Below are 18,422 nucleotides of genomic sequence, written 5' to 3'. Positions count from 1 at the left end.
GTTTTATAAATGACGCTAGCGCAATAAAGCGTGCAAGGTACCAAGGCTTAACAAAAATTGTAGGATAACATATTTATAGAGATAGATAACAACTTTTATAATTAAAATTAGAAACTAACATATCTCTTAAAATTCTCGCGTGATCAACTGGTTTCACGCCAATTAAATAGCTATAGTCCCATAGAGCTATTTGTATTAATTCCTCCATGGTTTTTTCGCCAAGCTGAGAACTACGCGTTTTACGTCACGTTATCAAAAAAGCAGACTATTTTCTTTGAAGACCGCGCTAGCTCAGCGCTAAGCACCGTGACGTCAAAATTCAAAAACAAAATCCCTGGGCCGCGTTCAGCAACGCGAGGCTCTGCTGAACGCGACCCAGATTTCCACCATGATTATAAATCTAAGCCTAATTATTTAAAAGTGTATTTAACTTTCGGCTCACTCTGAACCGTTAATGTCTCTGCATACAGAAACGAAAACCAAACCCAAACTTTTACTTTTTGGTTCACTAGGCCTATTGACAAATAAGAGGTCATTTGACCAACATAGCAGCGTTATGCTTGTATTCACTATGATTTTAGAAAGGATTATGCTATAAACAGATGTAGTATAGCTTAAGTAATATATAAACATCCATTTTAAATAATAATATTAAAAAAAATCTTTGGAATATCAAAATGAAATAGAGCTTTAAAGCTACAAAAGTACTAAATGCATCATAATTACGAAAAATATTTCCACATATTCAGTTTATATTAAGGATAAAGGGAATATTATGGTTGTGTTGGATTTCTTTACACATCAAAACAAAACGAACTTCTAACGCAGCGCACTACTGTAACAACGGACGGACACATACAGACAAAAACATAGACTGCTTTTAACTCTTTCCGTATTAATTTTGAATTGAGAAACAAGATTATCTTAAATATTAAAATAAATATAATTAATATTTAATATTTTCTTCGTTAGTTATTCGCCTTATTGAACGTTACATCGTTTTAAAAAAGAACAATTAAACATTCTTGAGAGACTTGACTAATATTGGCGTTTGAAATGAAGCATACGCCGGTTGCTTCGCCTTACTAAAATAGGTAGTATATAAGGGTTTCGAATCGCAGCCATGGATAAGAACAGCGCAATTGCGTGAACCTTTGGTGGAAACCCCACCTTAGGGAGGCCGGACGTTTCTCGTAACCCTGGCCGATCGCCGCGTATGTCTTAACCTTAACGATGATGATGGAGTAGAAGCCAGGTGTGCAGACTGGTGTCCATGTGGGATGGACAAAAACAATGACCAGAAGATGGTGGTGTCTAGAAACCAATGTGTACAGACTGGTGTCCATGTGGGATGGACAAAAACAAAGACCAGAAGATGGTGGTGTTAGAAGCCAGGTGTACAGACTGGTGTCCATGTGGGATGGACAAAGAGCAGATGACGGTGGTGATTAGAAGCCAGTGTGGACAGACTGGTGTCCATGTGGGATGTACAAAGACCACAAGAGGGTGGGGATTAGAAGCCAGTGTGTACAGACTGGTGTCCATGTGGGATGGACAAAGAGCAGCAGATGATTGTGATTAGAAGCCAGTGTGTACAGACTGGTGTCCATGTGGGATGGACAAAGACCAGAGGCTGGTGATGTTAGACAGGCAATGGAGTAATAGCCTGTAAGTGTAATACAATTTTCGAAATTTCCGGAAATTGAGAACACGTTTGCTCCGATTTGCAAACTGCGAACGCGGTCACGTGGGTGTAACAACAGACAGACACACACACACACACCCCCACCCACACACACACACACACACACACACAGACACGTCGAAATTAGAACCTCTCCGTGACATACGTCACTCGGAGAGGTAAAAAGAGAAATAATTCCATATCTAGGTAAATAAGTTTGTAGTAGTAGACCTCTTGACTCGGAGAGGTAATATTTTGGTTTTCCCAACTTGTTTTAATCCTACTTCAGTCTGAGGAACATATTTGATATGAAATACAGCAAAGGGGTTCACCGAGATTCTGTGAATCTTGTAAAAATTCCTAAACCTGCCCAGGTGTTCCCCCAAATTTTCTCTGGCCTGTATAAAGGAAATACGTTGTAAAAGGCAGTATTTCCTTTATAGTTAAATCTTGTAAGAAAAGGTGACGTATAGCCTACGTCGAGAATAACCAACTACAAACTTTCTAACCCAATATAATTTCTCTCGATATTTATATAAGCGCATAACACGTTGATATTTGGCTTAATTAAAATGCATGGTGTTGCTCCCGGAAACGAATGAAAATATAAGTTTTCATACAGGTACTTCTTTTGTCCCATTTTTGTTAGATTTCCTTCCACATTTACCACCGCAAATTATAAATTAATTATAACTATATTCGAATAAGAATAATATTAATAAAAATAAAAATAATAATATCCATAAATGGTGGAATGTAATATCCTTCCAATAATTTCTTATAACAGCATTTTTTCGGTTTTCTGAACTGTTATAAATGCCATGGAGGAAGGATACGAGCTATGGGCTCTATAGGAGAGGCCAACTAATAGGCTAGCGAGAAGCCAAAAAGGGACACTGTGGCGCCGCCACACGGCGAGTAAAGTAACTAAAGTTTGAAAAGAAACTCAAAACCATGGCCTGCCAACAAATCGAAACATGTGGTTAGTAATTGATTGCAGTGCTCCTAACTGCAAAATTTATAAATGAAATGCTAGAAATTTGTTTTTTTTTTCGATTTCCCAAAATACCTGTTTACACGTTATTGCGCAATAATTTTTTTAAACTTTAGTTACTTTACTCGCCGTCTGGCGGCGCCACAGTGTCCCTTTTTGGCTTCTCTCTAGCCTATTAGTTGGCCTCTCCTATAGAGCCCATAGCTCCTATCCTTCCTCCATGTAAATGCCTTCATCATAATCCAAATAATATTTTTCGAGAAATTTAAATGGGATATGTAATCTATTTTGAGTCATTTCACTAAGAGTTGAACATTGCAGTGTCATCACTGCCTATATATGAACCTTATTCTACATCAATAACGAAAAAAAAATACGTATCTTTCTAATCTACCGTCGGTTTCCTTTCCATTGTAACACTTTGATCAGTTAACAATGCAGTAATATAAACAGACTTTTATCATATCATAAATATAACCAGTCAGGAAACCAAAATATATATTATTAATTCCTGAATATGCAACTACTGCTATTTACTCATAACAGAAGTATGACGAGACTAGTAAGTAAAGTAAAGAGCTCTAGCATTGGTATTAGATCCTGGCACTAGTGAACAAATTTGAGGATTTTATGCCGCTTCCATAGCGCCTACACTAGAGAGAGAGAAAAAAAATTGGTTGAGTTCCAAAAAATTTCCATCCCCTTCCCCTCAACCTGAAGCCGCGGAACACGGACGCGGGTGCTTGAATCTAGTTCGTCCGTCTACCGCCACGAGCGTCTCTCGTTTTGGAAGGAAAATTCATAAACCGCTACCAGAGGGCCAACCGTTGGTGTGTTATCAAGAATATTCACTTGCCCTCTGAGTTTGCAAGTTCTCTCCCCACTTGTCTTACCCGGTGTCTCCTTTCCATCAAAAACTTCTTAAAGTTAACGGTAATAGTTATTATAGTTTTCTGTCGGTTACCTATGGTATAGGGGCTAGCTACGAAGCCCCTATGAATCTTAAAGGGACCCATCTGTAAATAAGTCACAGGCTTAACAAAACTTTGAAGGAAAAAAAGATATCCATGGAAAACACCAATTATCTCTAGCCGCACAAAAGGAGAACATGCACAAACGAATGTAACCTTGTTCGATCAAACGTATAACCATGGCGATCTAATTGCGTCTTAATTCTTGGTTCTATTAAAGGCCCTAATAATGTTAATATAAATGTGTTTTTAACTTTCTGCTCACTCTGAACCGCGCACAGTCAACGCGAAACAGCGCCAATGTTAATCGTAATTATCTTAGCTTGGGCCTATAAGTGTCTTCTTTTTTCGATTCAGTCTGAACTAAGCAACAATGTAAGGAATAAAATTAAGCGTTACTTTCCGTGTTTAAATATAAGTTTTGACTATTTATACGTGTATTAAAGCTAAATTTAAACGTAAGCCTCCATTTTAAATATAAATATTAAAAGAAGTTCTAACAATATCGAAATAAAACAGAGCTTTATAGTATATAGTTCGCTCTTAGCATTAAATTCAAATTACATTTATAAATCCAATTTTAAAAATCAAACACTTTAAAGTAGATTCCATCATTGTTTTAACGACTGACTTTGAATTTCATGTGTTGTACATTCATTGGAACTGTAAGATTTTTGAAAATATTTTTTCAACGTAACACTGGCTTTTGGAGTTTCCAAGCTTTCTATGGCTGATTTGGAATCTTTCGGTTTAGCAGGAAGAAATATGGTGATGAACAGTGCTGAAAGTTTTGGAGAAAAAAGAAACGAAAGTTGTCAGTTGAGTGAGTTATGCAAAGATAGGGTATGTTATTAAGTATAAGCGCGAGTTTTTCTATTCTCAATAATAATTTTCAGCTGAAATTCTATCTGATTTAACATTTGTTCTTTGTTGACAGTTTCAAGTTTTTCCCACTAAGAGGGTTATATAACAAACTTCAGATCAATAGTATTGGCATCATATCGACATGCACTGAACGACAATTCAATTTACAACCAAAATTTAAGCGAAATCTAATCGAAAAGCGCTATAGTATTTTAATGACTTGTAAATTTAAGATAAACTATATGTACTAAAGAGTGAAGCAAAAATCATCATATCTATTAATGTCCTTAAAAGCTAAACGTTCAGTTGTAAATTAAAAATAATGAGTTGTCCTGCGATTTACACCATGGATATGTACAAATACTACGTGCTATGGATTCCCAACTAGCTGGTCTCCAAATACGTGATCCACTCGCGGATGTGAGGTGGCTCTAAATAGAGTAGTATATAGCAAGGTCTAGTATATAGTCATGTTTACACAGTCCCTTTTTTCAACAAGGCCCAGAAGATGAAATTTATATGCTTTACAGAAATGGGAAATACTCAAATTTAATTTCATAGATGATTTTTCGAAAAGCGAAACGGTAACGGTAAAAGCTCTATTTGTTATATACTCTTCCAAATTCCAAAGTCATTCGATTTCTAAAATCTAAAAAGCATTGTGTCCTTTCCCGGTTATTTAAGCGACATACCTGTAATAGAAAACGCCAACTGCAGAAAGAACATCCAGTTCCATCCTAATATGGCTTGCAAAGGATCGCTTATCGCGCTCGATACAAGGCTGCCAAGAATCTAAAAACCACGAAATTTAGCAAAAATAGTTCTATGAACCAAACATCAAGGAAACCTTTTCAAATCACCTGTGAAGTTAATAAAAGACCAGAAACCTTTCCAGAATGAGCTTGACCAAACAGTGCAACTGCACATATTGGAAAGACAGTAAAAGTACTACTGGCCGCAGGGCCGTCTTAAGTGCTATATGGGCCCCTGGGCAGTGCAGTATATTGGGCCACCCAGCCCCCTGTATAAAAGAAATTAATCGAGAAATAAAAATATTTATTATTTCCTCCAGACAAAAGCATACAAATTCAACAGTCAACGCAAAGTCAGAAACATTTGCGCGATTTCTTCCTTGCAAATTCCTTTATAATTGGATCGAAGTCAATCATTTTTAGGATGTCGTTTTCCATGCTCATGATAGATAGACAGTTTAAGCGCTTCTGCCCCATTGTGCTACGCAACTCATTTTTAATAAGTTTTAGTTTTGAGAATGAACGCTCTCCTGAAACGTTGGTAACCATCATACACATGAACATTCTTAGGGCTATTTCCACATTCGGAAACACAGATGTTAAATTGTCCGAAATAATTTTTTTATACAATGCAGGTAGCGAATCACAATTTTTAGCAAGAAGTATGTATTGTTTAAGATGCATACATTCATTTAAAAGGTCCTCTAAATCAAGATCTCTGTGATATACTTTAGCCAAATATTCACACTTCTTTTTTAATTCATCAGAATCTATTGATTTTAACTCGCCGAAGAAAGAGAACAGATTTCCAATTGATGAGTAACATTCTGCACGTTTCGTAATTTCACAAACTAAACTGTCTATCACTGGAAGGAAAGTTTCCACCTTAAACCTTTCACTTTTACTGAGTCGTACCTCTTCGCCTGATCCATCGTGTCTAGTCAGACGTACACTACGTTTTCTTTCTCGTTTATTCCCATCGGTGTAATCGATATCAGGATATCTATTTCTCACTTTTAATTCATATTCATAGAATTTTTCTCTTGCTTCCTGAAGGTAGGCTTTTAAGGTTTCAAGAAGGTTGATGGCAACAAGTATGTTTACTTCCTCAGACTGCAGGACTTTACTTATTTTGTTCACCCTTTCAAGTATGTCATTCCAAAGAAATGTGAGGAAGATCGTTTCCAGGTGGTCCATTTTATGGCTCAGTCCTTCCGCTTCTCGCCTTGTATTCACTTCCTGGTCAGTGTCAGCAGATATAGAATCCAGCGCCTCTTTAATTTTCTCGAAGCCACCATTTAGAGCACGAACAGCATCAAAATGTGCTGACCATCTCGTGTCAGACAGACGCTTGACCGCAACATTTTTACCTAGATGTGATAAAAGTACATTCCATCGGTGTGTAGAAGCGGAGAAAAAGGTATACAGATGATGAACAAAGTGAAAGAATTTTATAGTCTCTAGACAACACTCAGCAGCTTTAACTCCAACCAAGTTAAGGCTGTGCCCAGCACAGGGGACGTACATGGCAAATTCATTCTGTGCCCTAATGCGCGCTTGTAATCCATTATATCGTCCTGACATATTTGAAGCATTGTCATATGACTGACCACGGCAATTGGCTACTGGTATTTTGTTTTCATGAAGGAACTCCAAAACCGTGTTGGCTAGATTCTCCGCTCCATGAGAAAATATGGGGATGAACTTAAGGAAACGTTCTACAGGCTCACATCCTCTAATATACCGGACCGTAAATGTTAGTTGATCAGTGTGTGAAATGTCAGGAGTGGAATCCACGCTTATTGAATAATATTTTGATGCTTCGATTTCTTTAAGAATAGCACAAAGAACATGTTGAGCCATTATTTCAATAAATTCCTCGCAAATATTTGACGATAAATACGATGGATTTCCCTTCCCATGATTCCCATACTGCTTTAGATGTTCTTCCAAAAAGGGGTCAAATTCACTTAACAACTCTAAAATACCTAAGTAGTTTCCATTTTTTAAAGACCCAATTGTTTGATTTTCTCCACGAAATGGTAGCCCTTGTAACCAGTTACTTTTGTTAGACTTCACTTTACGAACTTCTACAGTTCATTGCATCCTACAAATTTGTATCTCTTAATACTGGACACACCTGCACTCACACCCCTGACCTGTTGTTAACCCTTTCGTCACAGTACTCGAAATTTGTAAAGAACGAGATGTTTTTCTCGCTTCTAAAAATAAACTCTTTTGTATTCATTTTTGAAAAGAACGAGATTCCTCTCCTCGGAGGTTAACCCCTTGGTCAAAAACCCCTGGAAAAGATAAACGTATAAGAAGGAATCTCGAGTCACTTCTGTTTAACCCTCTGGACTGTTAAGATGTAATAAAGTATCTTGGATTTTACCCCCACGGCTAAAATTATTTTTAAATAAGTTTGTACGCGAACTCCAACGGCATAGCCAACCGCTGTGGGGCCTTATGACCCCAAAGTCCGCTACAACTTTGGTGGAGGCGCCGTGCTTCGATGTCGGTTTCCCTACCGAGTCGCCATCCTTGATGACTTCTTTTGCCGGAGGTTGCCGTCGTTCCTGACTGTTGCCGGTGGTACCATAGCGCCTTTTCCGTCGTGCATTTGGTCGATCTTCGAGATCTCTAGCATCGTTTTGGTCGTTGGGAGGAGAACTGCGGGACTCTTCAGCTGCACCAAAGATCACTCGAGTCGACTCCGACGTGGCTGCTCACCGTCAATTGTTCTTCACTGCCGGACTGCGGGACGGTACGTTACCGAACGAACGACAAACAACAAGAACTTCTGCCGTTGGACTGCGGGACAACGTGCCTCGAGGTGACCCTCACAAACCCTCGTCACTCATCAACTCCGTAAGGATTTACTCAGCTGCCGGACTGCGGGACGGCACGCTACAAGACGCATCACGCTTCGAAAATCTACCGTTGGACTGCGGGACAACGTGCTAATAGAACATTTTCACCGCGGATCGTCGCCCATCATCTCCGGAAGGACCGCGGGACTCCGGAGTGGCACTCTACGCCGAACACAATAAGGTTGGACACAAATAATTTTTTTTCTAAAATTATCGACCTACTACTAGTACGGGACAATATTTTATTATCATTATTGTTTAAATCAAATGTGTATAATTTATGGATAAGGAAAGACGCTATACGCGATCTCAGGCCCGTAACTTAGATATTATTTCTTCTGGTGAAGAAACAGAAATTTAATCCCCCTCACAGGAATTTTTAAACGAAAACGAGGATAATCCTGTGTTCTCAGATAACGTAGATTTAGATATAAACACAAACTGTTCAAATTATCAAAATCAGGATTCCTCTAACTTAGTAGACACAATGTCTTCAAAAGGTGATCCAAATCCCAATTCAAATCCAACCACCCCTATAACCAGTAGTCCTACTTCGGGTACCACAAACACTACCCTGACTACTAGCCAATCTTCTTTGGCTGACGATATTGCAAATCGTATGGGTGCTCTACTAGCTAATCTAGTAGCCCAACAAAACCAACAACAGTTAAATCTAATAACTGCTTTGACCAATGGTCAATTTAACTTGGGTTTTCCAGGGACCACTCCTACTGTTACTAATCCTATTAGTCCTAGTAGTTTAAGTAATTCGTCTAGCACGAATATGCCGCCATCAGGCGCTTCTCCTAGTGTTTTAAATGCTAATAGTAATCAAAGTAATACTAATGTAAATGTACCGTCAAACAATGGAAATGGTCAAATGTTGAACTCTTATAGTTTCCCTAATTTGTCCATTCCCCCTCCAAATTTTACAAATCCTATTATATACGCTAGACCAGGCCCACCGCAAATTCCTAAATTTCGCGCGGGAAAAGACCCTTTAATTTTCCTGTCGGAGGCTGAGCGTTTCCAAAGAATATGTAATTTAACTGACCCACAGTTAAGGGATTTAGTAGAAAGAATGTTAGAGGGCGACACTTTATACAGGTTTGACCGTATGGCGCGAAGTATTCCCACGTGGTCGGAGTTTAAAGAACACTTTTGCCGAGCATTTATCGGTGTAGATTTTAAAGAACAGCTACAAAACAAGCTGAATAGGCGTAAGCAACGCGAAGACGAACCAGTCTTAGGTTTTATTCTAGAGATGGAACGTTTAGCACTACAGTATGACCCTTGCATGACTCCTCAAGCTGTAGTTACTCACATTCTCGACAGCCTTAATCCACATCTAATTCCCTTTATGAGGTTACCAGACAACCCAAGGCTAATAGATGTTCAAGAAAGCGCTCAAAAGGCAGAGAATCTGTGGAGGCGTTGTCAGGGTTTCGATGGTAAAAATCCGCGAAGCCAACGTCCTACCTTTCAAAATAGGCCTCGGCCTGTCCAAAATTTAAACCCACCTCAAACTTCTAGGGACTCCATTCAGGGTACAGGGCTTCCTAAAAATAGCCACAATTCATCGCCACATGTAAATAATGCCGCCAGTAATGTAGTCAGGGAACCTAAGCAAGTGCAATGTAAGAAATGCCACAGAATGGGACACAAGTCGTTTCAATGCCGCGCTAGGCGTCAAAATGGCAATAGGGCAAGCGAACACCACGCGTCTAACCCTCCCGGGACAGTTTCTAGTATAGCCACGGCGGCTAGCGAAGATGAATCTTCCCCAAATCAAATTTCAGGCGTGATTCAGGCCGCTCTCAATGAAGCCGTTTCACCGCAAACGTCACATGCCTTTTCGCCAATAGGTTCTTCTGTCATTGATAACCCCAGCTGGCAGAACCTCCCCCTAGAATACCCTGAAGGGCCCGATGACAAGAAAGTCATTCCTGAGAAAAATCTCAAAACAAAGGTACGAGTGGCTGCCCACCGACCTCAAGTAGAAATAGCGTTAGGTCAATATAAAGGCTTAGCAGTGTTAGACAGTGGGGCAGAAATTTCCGCTATATCCACTACTCTATGGGGTAAAGCACGCGGTAAGTCAGATACTTTACGCCCGTGGTCAGGACCAAAAATGAATAACGCCGATTTAACCCCGTTTCACGTTATTGGTGAAGCCGCGTTAAACGTTACCATCGCCGGACGGTCTTGGATGTACGTGTTCGCCGTATCCAACTCCGTTGATAGCGATGTCGTTTTAGGTTGGGATTTTTCCGAATTTACGTTAATCCACGCTAAACCTCATTCAGGCACGTTTCATTTTGGGAATGAACCCACGGCGTACCCTTTAGCCAATGCTAACCCTTTACCTGCGCTAGCTATAATTGAACCTCTACGGCCTTGCACCCCTGTTGATTCCCCTATCATCCCAGCTGACACTTCTAGCGTAAACAGCACCCCTGTCGCCAACAAACATGCGGTCACCCCATGTGATTCAGAAGTCAGGGCTTTGATAGAAGAATTTCCCGAGGTTTTTACAGGTGAACCAGGCCGATGTACTTTGCTAAGGCATAAGATAGTATTAAATTCCCAGGAACCGTTTAAATCCAGAGCTTATCCCCTCTCCCCAGCTCGCAAAGCTATAGTTGACACGCAGCTCGAAGCCATGCTAAAAAAGGGTATTATTCGAAAAAGTTTTTCACCGTATTCTTCCCCTTTGCTATTAGTCGGTAAGAAAACTACCTCAATCCCTCGCGTGTGTGGAGATTTTAGGAAACTAAACGAAATAACGGTCCCTGACGCCTTTCCCCTACCAATATTTAGGGATGAAATTAACCTCCTTGAAGGTACAACTTGTTTTTCAATCATTGATTTGAAAGACGCGTTTTGGCAATTAGAACTTGATGAAGCCGCAAAACCCCTCACCGCAGTAGTCACCCACCGCGGGTTATTTGAATTTAATGTTTTGCCTTTTGGTCTTCGGAATTCTCCAGCTACTTTTCAAAGATGCATGGTTTTAATCTTTGGAAATGAATTAGGAAAATTTGTATTGATATACATTGACGACATTTTGGTTTACTCCAAAACTCGCGAAGAACACCACGTTCATCTTCATCACGTTCTAACCAAATTACGCGACGCTGGTCTAACCTGCCGTCCAGATAAATGCCAGTTTTATCGTTCTGAAATTTTATTCTTAGGCCATGTCGTTTCCGCGACTGGTATTCAAGCTGACCCCGCTAAGGTACGCGTAATATCAGAATACCATAGACCATCGAATGCTACAGACGTTAGAGCCTTCTTAGGTTGCGCCGGCTGGTATAGAGAGTTTATACCCGATTTCGCCGACTTATCTGAACCCCTGGTTAGGCTGACTAAGAAGGATACAATGTTCGAATGGAATTCGGCATGTGATGAGAGTTTTAACGCTTTAAAACAAAAATTAATCTCATCTCCTATCCTTAAAATGCCGAATTATCAGATGCCATTCTTCCTTCAAACTGACGCGAGCATGTTAGGTCTAGGGGCGGTCCTTTTTCAGACAGACATCAAAGGCACCGAACAAGTTGTCGCGTACGCTAGTAGAAAACTACAGCCTGCTCAATCTAGATATCACGCCACTGAACGCGAACTTCTCGCTGTGGTATGGGCGATCAATAAATTTCGTCACATTGAAGGAATAGAATTCACACTGATCACGGATAGTAGCGCTTTGCAATGGCTGCGCCGCATGAAAGATACGTCATCCAAGCTCACACGCTGGGCTATCCAGTTACAGGGTTTCACCTTTGAGGTAAAACACCGTAAAGGCGTTGACAATAAGGTCGCGGATGCGCTCTCTCGCTATCCAATCCCTGATAATGGTGATCACCTGGATGCGGATAATCCAGATTTATTTGAGGACCTCATTAGCCGTCCCTGTCATTCCCTAAATGTTTTCGCCATTAAGAGCGCTGACCCAACTTCTGCCATAGTAGATTTTAATTTAACTGACGTGTTTGATAGGACTAAACTAGCTAAAGCCCAAGATGACGATCCAAAGATCTTAGCGCTTAAAACCTATTTGCTATCTAGTCGCTTGCCAACAGATAAAAAGCTCGCTAGACGCATTAAACATAAGGCAGACCGTTACGTCATTGCAGAAAACGCGGTTTACCGCTTACAGGAAACAAGGCCTTGCCGCCACGAGCAAAAACGCGCGAAACCAATAGCTTGGCTTCCCATTATTCCTAGCACATTGATACCCCACCTGCTGCGCGTGATACATGACGACCCCACTGCAGGACACCTAGGTATAGACAAAACGCTATGGCGCGCAAAAACAGTAGCTTATTGGAACACATTAAATCAAGACGTTCAAAATTACGTTAAGTCTTGCACGAAATGTCAGGCTTACAAGTCTGACAATCAAAGCCCAGCTGGTCTCTTAGGCACCCTAGGTGCAACAGAACCATGGGAAACCATTGCACTTGATTTAATGGGACCTTTTCCGCGAAGCTCGAAACAAAATGAATACATGCTGGTCATAATTGACAATTTTTCTAAATTCGTTGAGATTTTCGCTTTACGAAAAGCCACCACTTCCGCTATCACAAAAAAACTCACGGAGGAAATCTTCCCTCGATATGGAGTTCCACGAATCATAATAGCGGATAATGGCTCCCAATTCTCTAGCGAATCCTTTCGGTCAATTTGTAACGATTGGGGGGGCTAAAGTACAGCACACAACCCCATATCATGCACAGGCAAATCCCACTGAACGTTCCAACAAAACAATAAAACAGATGGTCGCTATATATGTCGAGACAGAACATAAACGTTGGGATGAACAACTACCCAAACTAGCTTTAGCTATTCGTTCAGCTCCGCACGCGTCCACGGGATACTCGCCCCATTTTATGTTGACCGGTCGCGAGCTCAAGCTACCCATTCATCGTTTTTTTGGAACGCAACCCCTCTGCCGACCCCCTTAACGATATTTCCGATTATGTTCAACATTTGACTGATAAAATGACGGAAAAAAAAATGTCAAAATTTCTAAAGAAAAAGCGCATGAACATCAAAAACAAAATTATGACAAAAATAGACGCGATGTTCATTATCAAATTGGTGATTTAATTATGACGCGAACGCATCACCAATCTTCGAAAATTAAAAATTTTACGAAGAAACTCGCCGAGCGCTGGGATGGTCCGTACAAAATTTCGGCTAAAACTAGCGATTTAAATTACGCTTTGGTTGACCCTAAGACATTGAAAGATCAGGGTATAATTAACGTTACTAATATGAAACCGTACGTTGAAAGAGACGCTACTTTAGTTTTGCCACAGGTCACTGTTCCCCAACCAAGGAAAAAACCTAACGTCTCACAACCATTGCGACACAATCCCCGCCCTCAGCGAGCTAACACAAAAGCAATTAAATATTCTAAATGAAAAAAAAATTACCACTTACTGATTAAAATTGTATAATTTCAATGCTTGTTTTTAATTTGTTTAAACTTTTGATTTAAATTTCGTAAATTGAATTAGTCAATTACTACAGTAATATTGTGTAAAAGTATTTTTTTTTGACTCTTGTAATTTGTTTAAACATTTCATTTGGTATTTTGCAAACTCATTGTTACCTCAATCTCTTAAATTTGTATTTTTGTAACACAACATAATTGTTTTTGTTTTTTCTTAAGTATTCGAACCCATTCTCATCCTTTGTCGGGGGAATTGTAACAAGTTACTTTTGTTAGACTTCACTTTACGAACTTCTACAGTTCATTGCATCCTACAAATTTGTATCTCTTAATACTGGACACACCTGCACTCACACCCCTGACCTGTTGTTAACCCTTTCGTCACAGTACTCGAAATTTGTAAAGAACGAGATGTTTTTCTCGCTTCTAAAAATAAACTCTTTTGTATTCATTTTTGAAAAGAACGAGATTCCTCTCCTCGGAGGTTAACCCCTTGGTCAAAAACCCCTGGAAAAGATAAACGTATAAGAAGGAATCTCGAGTCACTTCTGTTTAACCCTCTGGACTGTTAAGATGTAATAAAGTATCTTGGATTTTACCCCCACGGCTAAAATTATTTTTAAATAAGTTTGTACGCGAACTCCAACGGCATAGCCAACCACTGCGGGGCCTTATGACCCCAAAGTCCGCTACACCCTCTGGAAGCTAGAAAGCGAATTACCGAAACAACCCGCGTGAAAACTTTGTACCAATACTCTTGATCAGAGCGATGCTGTTGGAGTAATAAAGAATCTACTTTTCCCGCTTCTTTATGTCGAATCAAATATGCTGTCATGCACTTGCGATGCTCCTCGTTGTTTTCATGTTGATCAATTAAATTGTTGTGTTTCCAATCATTGAATCCTGTCGTTGCAAAACGAGATTCGATTTTGGAAAACAGACGACAAACAAAGCAGTATAAACGACCTTGGGATGGTGAATAAAGAAGCCATTCGCGCTTTATTTTCTCGCCATTACGTAATTCACGATGGAACACATTTTTTGACAAATATCTTGTCTTGGAATTCTGATGCCCTTCGCCGTCTGCTTTATACACTCGGCGTGACTTGGAAAGGTCGCTTCCATGGTTCTGACAAGATGTCGGCCCATTTCTAATCCAGTAATCAACTGTTTTAGGATCGCCGATTACCCAGAGCCCTGCATCTGTTTCCTGGAAGAAAGATGTTTTTGTTTCACATTTAGGCACTTCCACTGGTGGAATATCCTCATCTGGATCAGTTGCAGGAACAAGTGAAGACTCCACTGCAAAGTCGGTTGGAACTGTGGTCGTTGAGGTCATCGGTGATGTTGAAAGAGAACTTTTAACGGGCTCAGCAGTTCTCATGGCAGTTTGATGGAACCAAGATGTTACCTTGGGAAGTTTGCTAACTTTCTGTTTCTCCTGCGCAGCTCGTTTTCTCTTCTGGGCACCGCTCAAAGTATTGCGTTTCATTTTTGATTTTATCACCAATAATCTCTATTTATTGTTTGTCTAACATCCCAGTCAAAATTTATTCATAACATTATATTTTAAACATAGTTCTCTACTTTCAGCAGGGAAAGAAATAAACTTGTAGCCCACGTGTTGCCCAACCGCGAGAATGAGAGAGAAAATCCCAGGGCGAAATGACAGTCTAGACTGAGTCTGGTTTAGGGTGAAGGTTTCAAAATAAAAAAATAAGCTGATGTGCGGCTGTGAAGTGAGGCCATGGGGAGGGAAGGGGGATAATGTAAGAGACGTCATAGGTCTCAGATTTTTAGTTTTATATTTTTCAAGTTCCAAGGCCCAATTTTTTATTGAAAAGACTGAATGACCGAAGGAAAATAGTTTATATTTTCAAGCGGTTTCCTTATGACAACAAATGTAAAATGAGTATTATGTGACAATTATGGGGCCCCTTTTGTTGAGGGGCCCCTAGGCCAGTGCCCAACGGGCCCAATGGATAAGACGGCACTGACTGGCCGCCGAGAAGGCCACAAACCCACAGATTGAAAATGAAACTAAGAAAGGTACCGAAGAAAGGTATGCGCAGAGTGTGAGCAATTGAATGAAAGGCCCCAAACATAAACAAATCAAAACAAGAGCAACCTGTAAAGAAAACGAAATTGCGTTTCGATTTAATATTCCAATTTGCCTCTTGCACCAGTAACATAAATATGTTCTTACCTTGTAGGATGTTTTATCAGCAATTATGCCAATTACAATTTTCCCCAATATCACGCCAATTGAGGCAAAAGATACAAGATATGTCATTAGATGATCGTCATTCACGATGTGTAAACCGACAGACTGAAAATACCAAAATCAGAAACTTACTTATTTAAAATAACCAAGAATTTACAAAAATCCTCATTGGGTTCCTTTTACGGAACGAGGGTAGGAAAGAACATACGAGTAACATTTTCAGGGTAAAGAGGTCACCAACGTAATCAAAACAAAGATTAAAGAGAAACAAGATATTTTGTACAGTTAAATGGAGAGGCTCTTTTTTCACTTTGGTCGCATTCAACCGAATTCCCATTCGACAGAAGGATTTTTGGTGGTGTCCTATTCTACCAAACGAAGCCAAAAGGTACATTTTCATTATAATATATTCCCATTCGACCGCAATTCTATTGAACTGGATGAAGACCTAGTGTGTCTTTTTGGATTAAATATACTGTATTTTTATGCTTATCCGCATTCTTTTTGCAATATTTTCTTAAACATGACTTTCTAACTTCATTTTCACTCTCTCTAAATATAAAAGCTACTCAAAGTTACAATTTTTTAATATGAGTTGAAACTGCATTATTGCTCTTATTTTTACTACGTTTTACCTACGGTGAAAGTAACCTAACCTAACCCACCCTACCCGAAACCAAGATATTAATTAATAAAAACTGTCTTTGTACACAAAGACGCAAAAAAGGAAGAGATAAGTGTAGAAAATTAACTGTTTGAAGTAACAGATATTCAAATTTTCATTTTTGAAGACGTGATTATAAAACATCAATTATTTGAAAAAATTTCTTGTCTTAGTTTTTTTCACCAAAATTCCTTAAGTAAAATATTTTATCCTCAAACATGTGCATCATTTGAAAAATAGAACACGTAGGGTCAGCTGCCCTAATTTGGAACAGCTCTAATTTGGAACACTTTTCTTAAAATCGTCATAACTTAAGTTTGAGAGCTTCAAATTAATATTTTAAGGGCTCATTTGGAAGAATGAACATCCCTCTATCCATAAAACACGGCCTCAAGACTCTATCATAAATTCCAGATAAGATACAAGCATAATTAGACAACCTCATATTTTGCATAATTTATTTTTTCCAAAATGAAGGGAAAGTTCTCCCATGGGTCTCGGGAAATAAGCTTTCACGGCCAATGGGAGAAACATAGGCTTACGAAAATGATTCCATTGAAAACTTCGGATCTTTCTCTTCAAATTAAACACTTTAAACGCCAGGTTAGGCCCAAAAATTATTGAGAAAACTCGAATAGAAAATATGTCCTCATTTGCCTAAAATGGAACACCCCGATACACGAAAATTTAATCTATCTTTTTACATCCATAACTAATGTTTTACTCACTAAAGGACAACAAAAAGACCTTAGAAGATGCGTTGATTCATTACCTGTTTAATACTTTTGGTCCCGTTAGCGTAGATTAAGATGTATTATCAGCCCAGTGTCCAGATTTAGTCATAAACGTGATGCCAATTTTAGCTGATTTAGCATGTTTCGCCTAGTGATATTGGGTTTCAAACACCGTATCATGACTCATTTGATGTAAAATGTAGATTCGACACAATTACGCCACAAAAACATAACAGTGTAGGTTACTTTGATCTAACTTGGTAATTATTTCATTCGAAATACCGTTAGAGTGCATTTAATTTACAATGTTTAACCGTAGTGAACTGACAGCGCGCCAATTTTTGAAGCTTTAAGCAGATGACACTCAGTGCCCTTTAAAATATATGTACAGGTATAAAATGGAAAGCGTTGGTCGCTAGATGGTCGTAGCATCGCTAACAAATTATATTTGCTTATTATTAGTTGCAAAAACACAGATATTTTCGTATTCAAATTAGGGTGTTCCAAATTAGGACGGGGTGTTCCAATTTAGGACGGGGGCGTTCCAATTTAGGACGAACTGTTCCAAGTTAGGGCTGAAATCGATCTTTTTTAAAACCCATTTTGCAGGAAAAGTACGCGTCTTAGCAATCTGAAAATGGGTGCAATCGATCGGCAATAGTTCAAACTTATTGTAATGGTCTGCTTGTTCACTTCAGTAACTTATTTGTTACTGAAAAATCTGACTTTCCAAAAAGTTTGAGAAAGTGTTCCAAGATAGGGCTACTGACCATAGTGCCGAAGGAACCGCGGCACCGAATAATTGTCCTTCGCGTGTTAGGTTCTATACGAGGCGTTTCAAATATATCGTGTAGCTCACCTAGGCCCAAGATGCGTACTTTGCGTGTGAAGCCTTACCGCTTTTGGTCTTACTGATAATGAAATGTGAAACGATGTATTATTAAAAATGTAATGGATACAATTTGTAATATATTGAAAATTATGGGAAACAATGGTTTTAGAGAGAAAATGGTGTTAAGGTAAACATCCTTGAGATTTGGGTGGAGCCTTTCGGCAAAATAATGTTTTTGTCGTGGCAAACTATCCGAGACGTTTTCTTTTCTTCGGACTTAATCGTTGCAATAAGTAAATCACGACTTTGTTACATACACCGCTTACGCTGAGTGACTGACTACCTTCCTCGGAGAAGTGGCCATCA

General features: G+C 39.4%; 1 protein-coding gene and 2 long non-coding RNA genes across 3 annotated transcripts; all 3 read right to left on the bottom strand.

Annotated features, from left to right (window-relative positions):
- Positions 1-4,261: 4,261 nt before the first annotated feature.
- LOC149587308 (uncharacterized) lies at positions 4,262-5,558 on the bottom strand. The gene is made up of 3 exons (XR_016380223.1): positions 5,374-5,558; positions 5,206-5,305; positions 4,262-4,430 (listed from the first exon to the last, which is right to left on the bottom strand). It is a non-coding gene; the product is annotated as an uncharacterized LOC149587308 (long non-coding RNA).
- A 61-nt stretch (positions 5,559-5,619) lies between these two features.
- LOC149587307 (zinc finger MYM-type protein 1-like) lies at positions 5,620-7,128 on the bottom strand. Its single transcript, XM_089863553.1, has one exon. It carries the CDS (start codon positions 7,126-7,128, stop codon positions 5,620-5,622), a length of 1,509 nt encoding a protein of 502 aa, XP_089719679.1.
- A 9,808-nt stretch (positions 7,129-16,936) lies between these two features.
- LOC149587306 (uncharacterized) lies at positions 16,937-18,114 on the bottom strand. The gene is made up of 2 exons (XR_016380314.1): positions 17,263-18,114; positions 16,937-17,147 (listed from the first exon to the last, which is right to left on the bottom strand). It is a non-coding gene; the product is annotated as an uncharacterized LOC149587306 (long non-coding RNA).
- Positions 18,115-18,422: the final 308 nt, after the last annotated feature.

The sequence above is a fragment of the Phalangium opilio genome, unplaced genomic scaffold, assembly GCF_054372755.1.
Source record: "Phalangium opilio isolate 3A_F unplaced genomic scaffold, DU_Popi_V2 ptg001170l_1, whole genome shotgun sequence".
NCBI classification, from domain to species: Eukaryota; Metazoa; Arthropoda; class Arachnida; order Opiliones; family Phalangiidae; genus Phalangium; species Phalangium opilio.
The sequence above is the reverse complement of the archived record's forward strand: the minus strand, read 5'-3'. Positions and strand labels throughout refer to the sequence as shown.

Coding starts and splice junctions, on each gene's coding strand:
- LOC149587307 (XM_089863553.1), bottom strand. CDS start 7,128: ATGGCTCAACATGTTCTTTGTGCTATTCTTAAAGAAATCGAAGCATCA.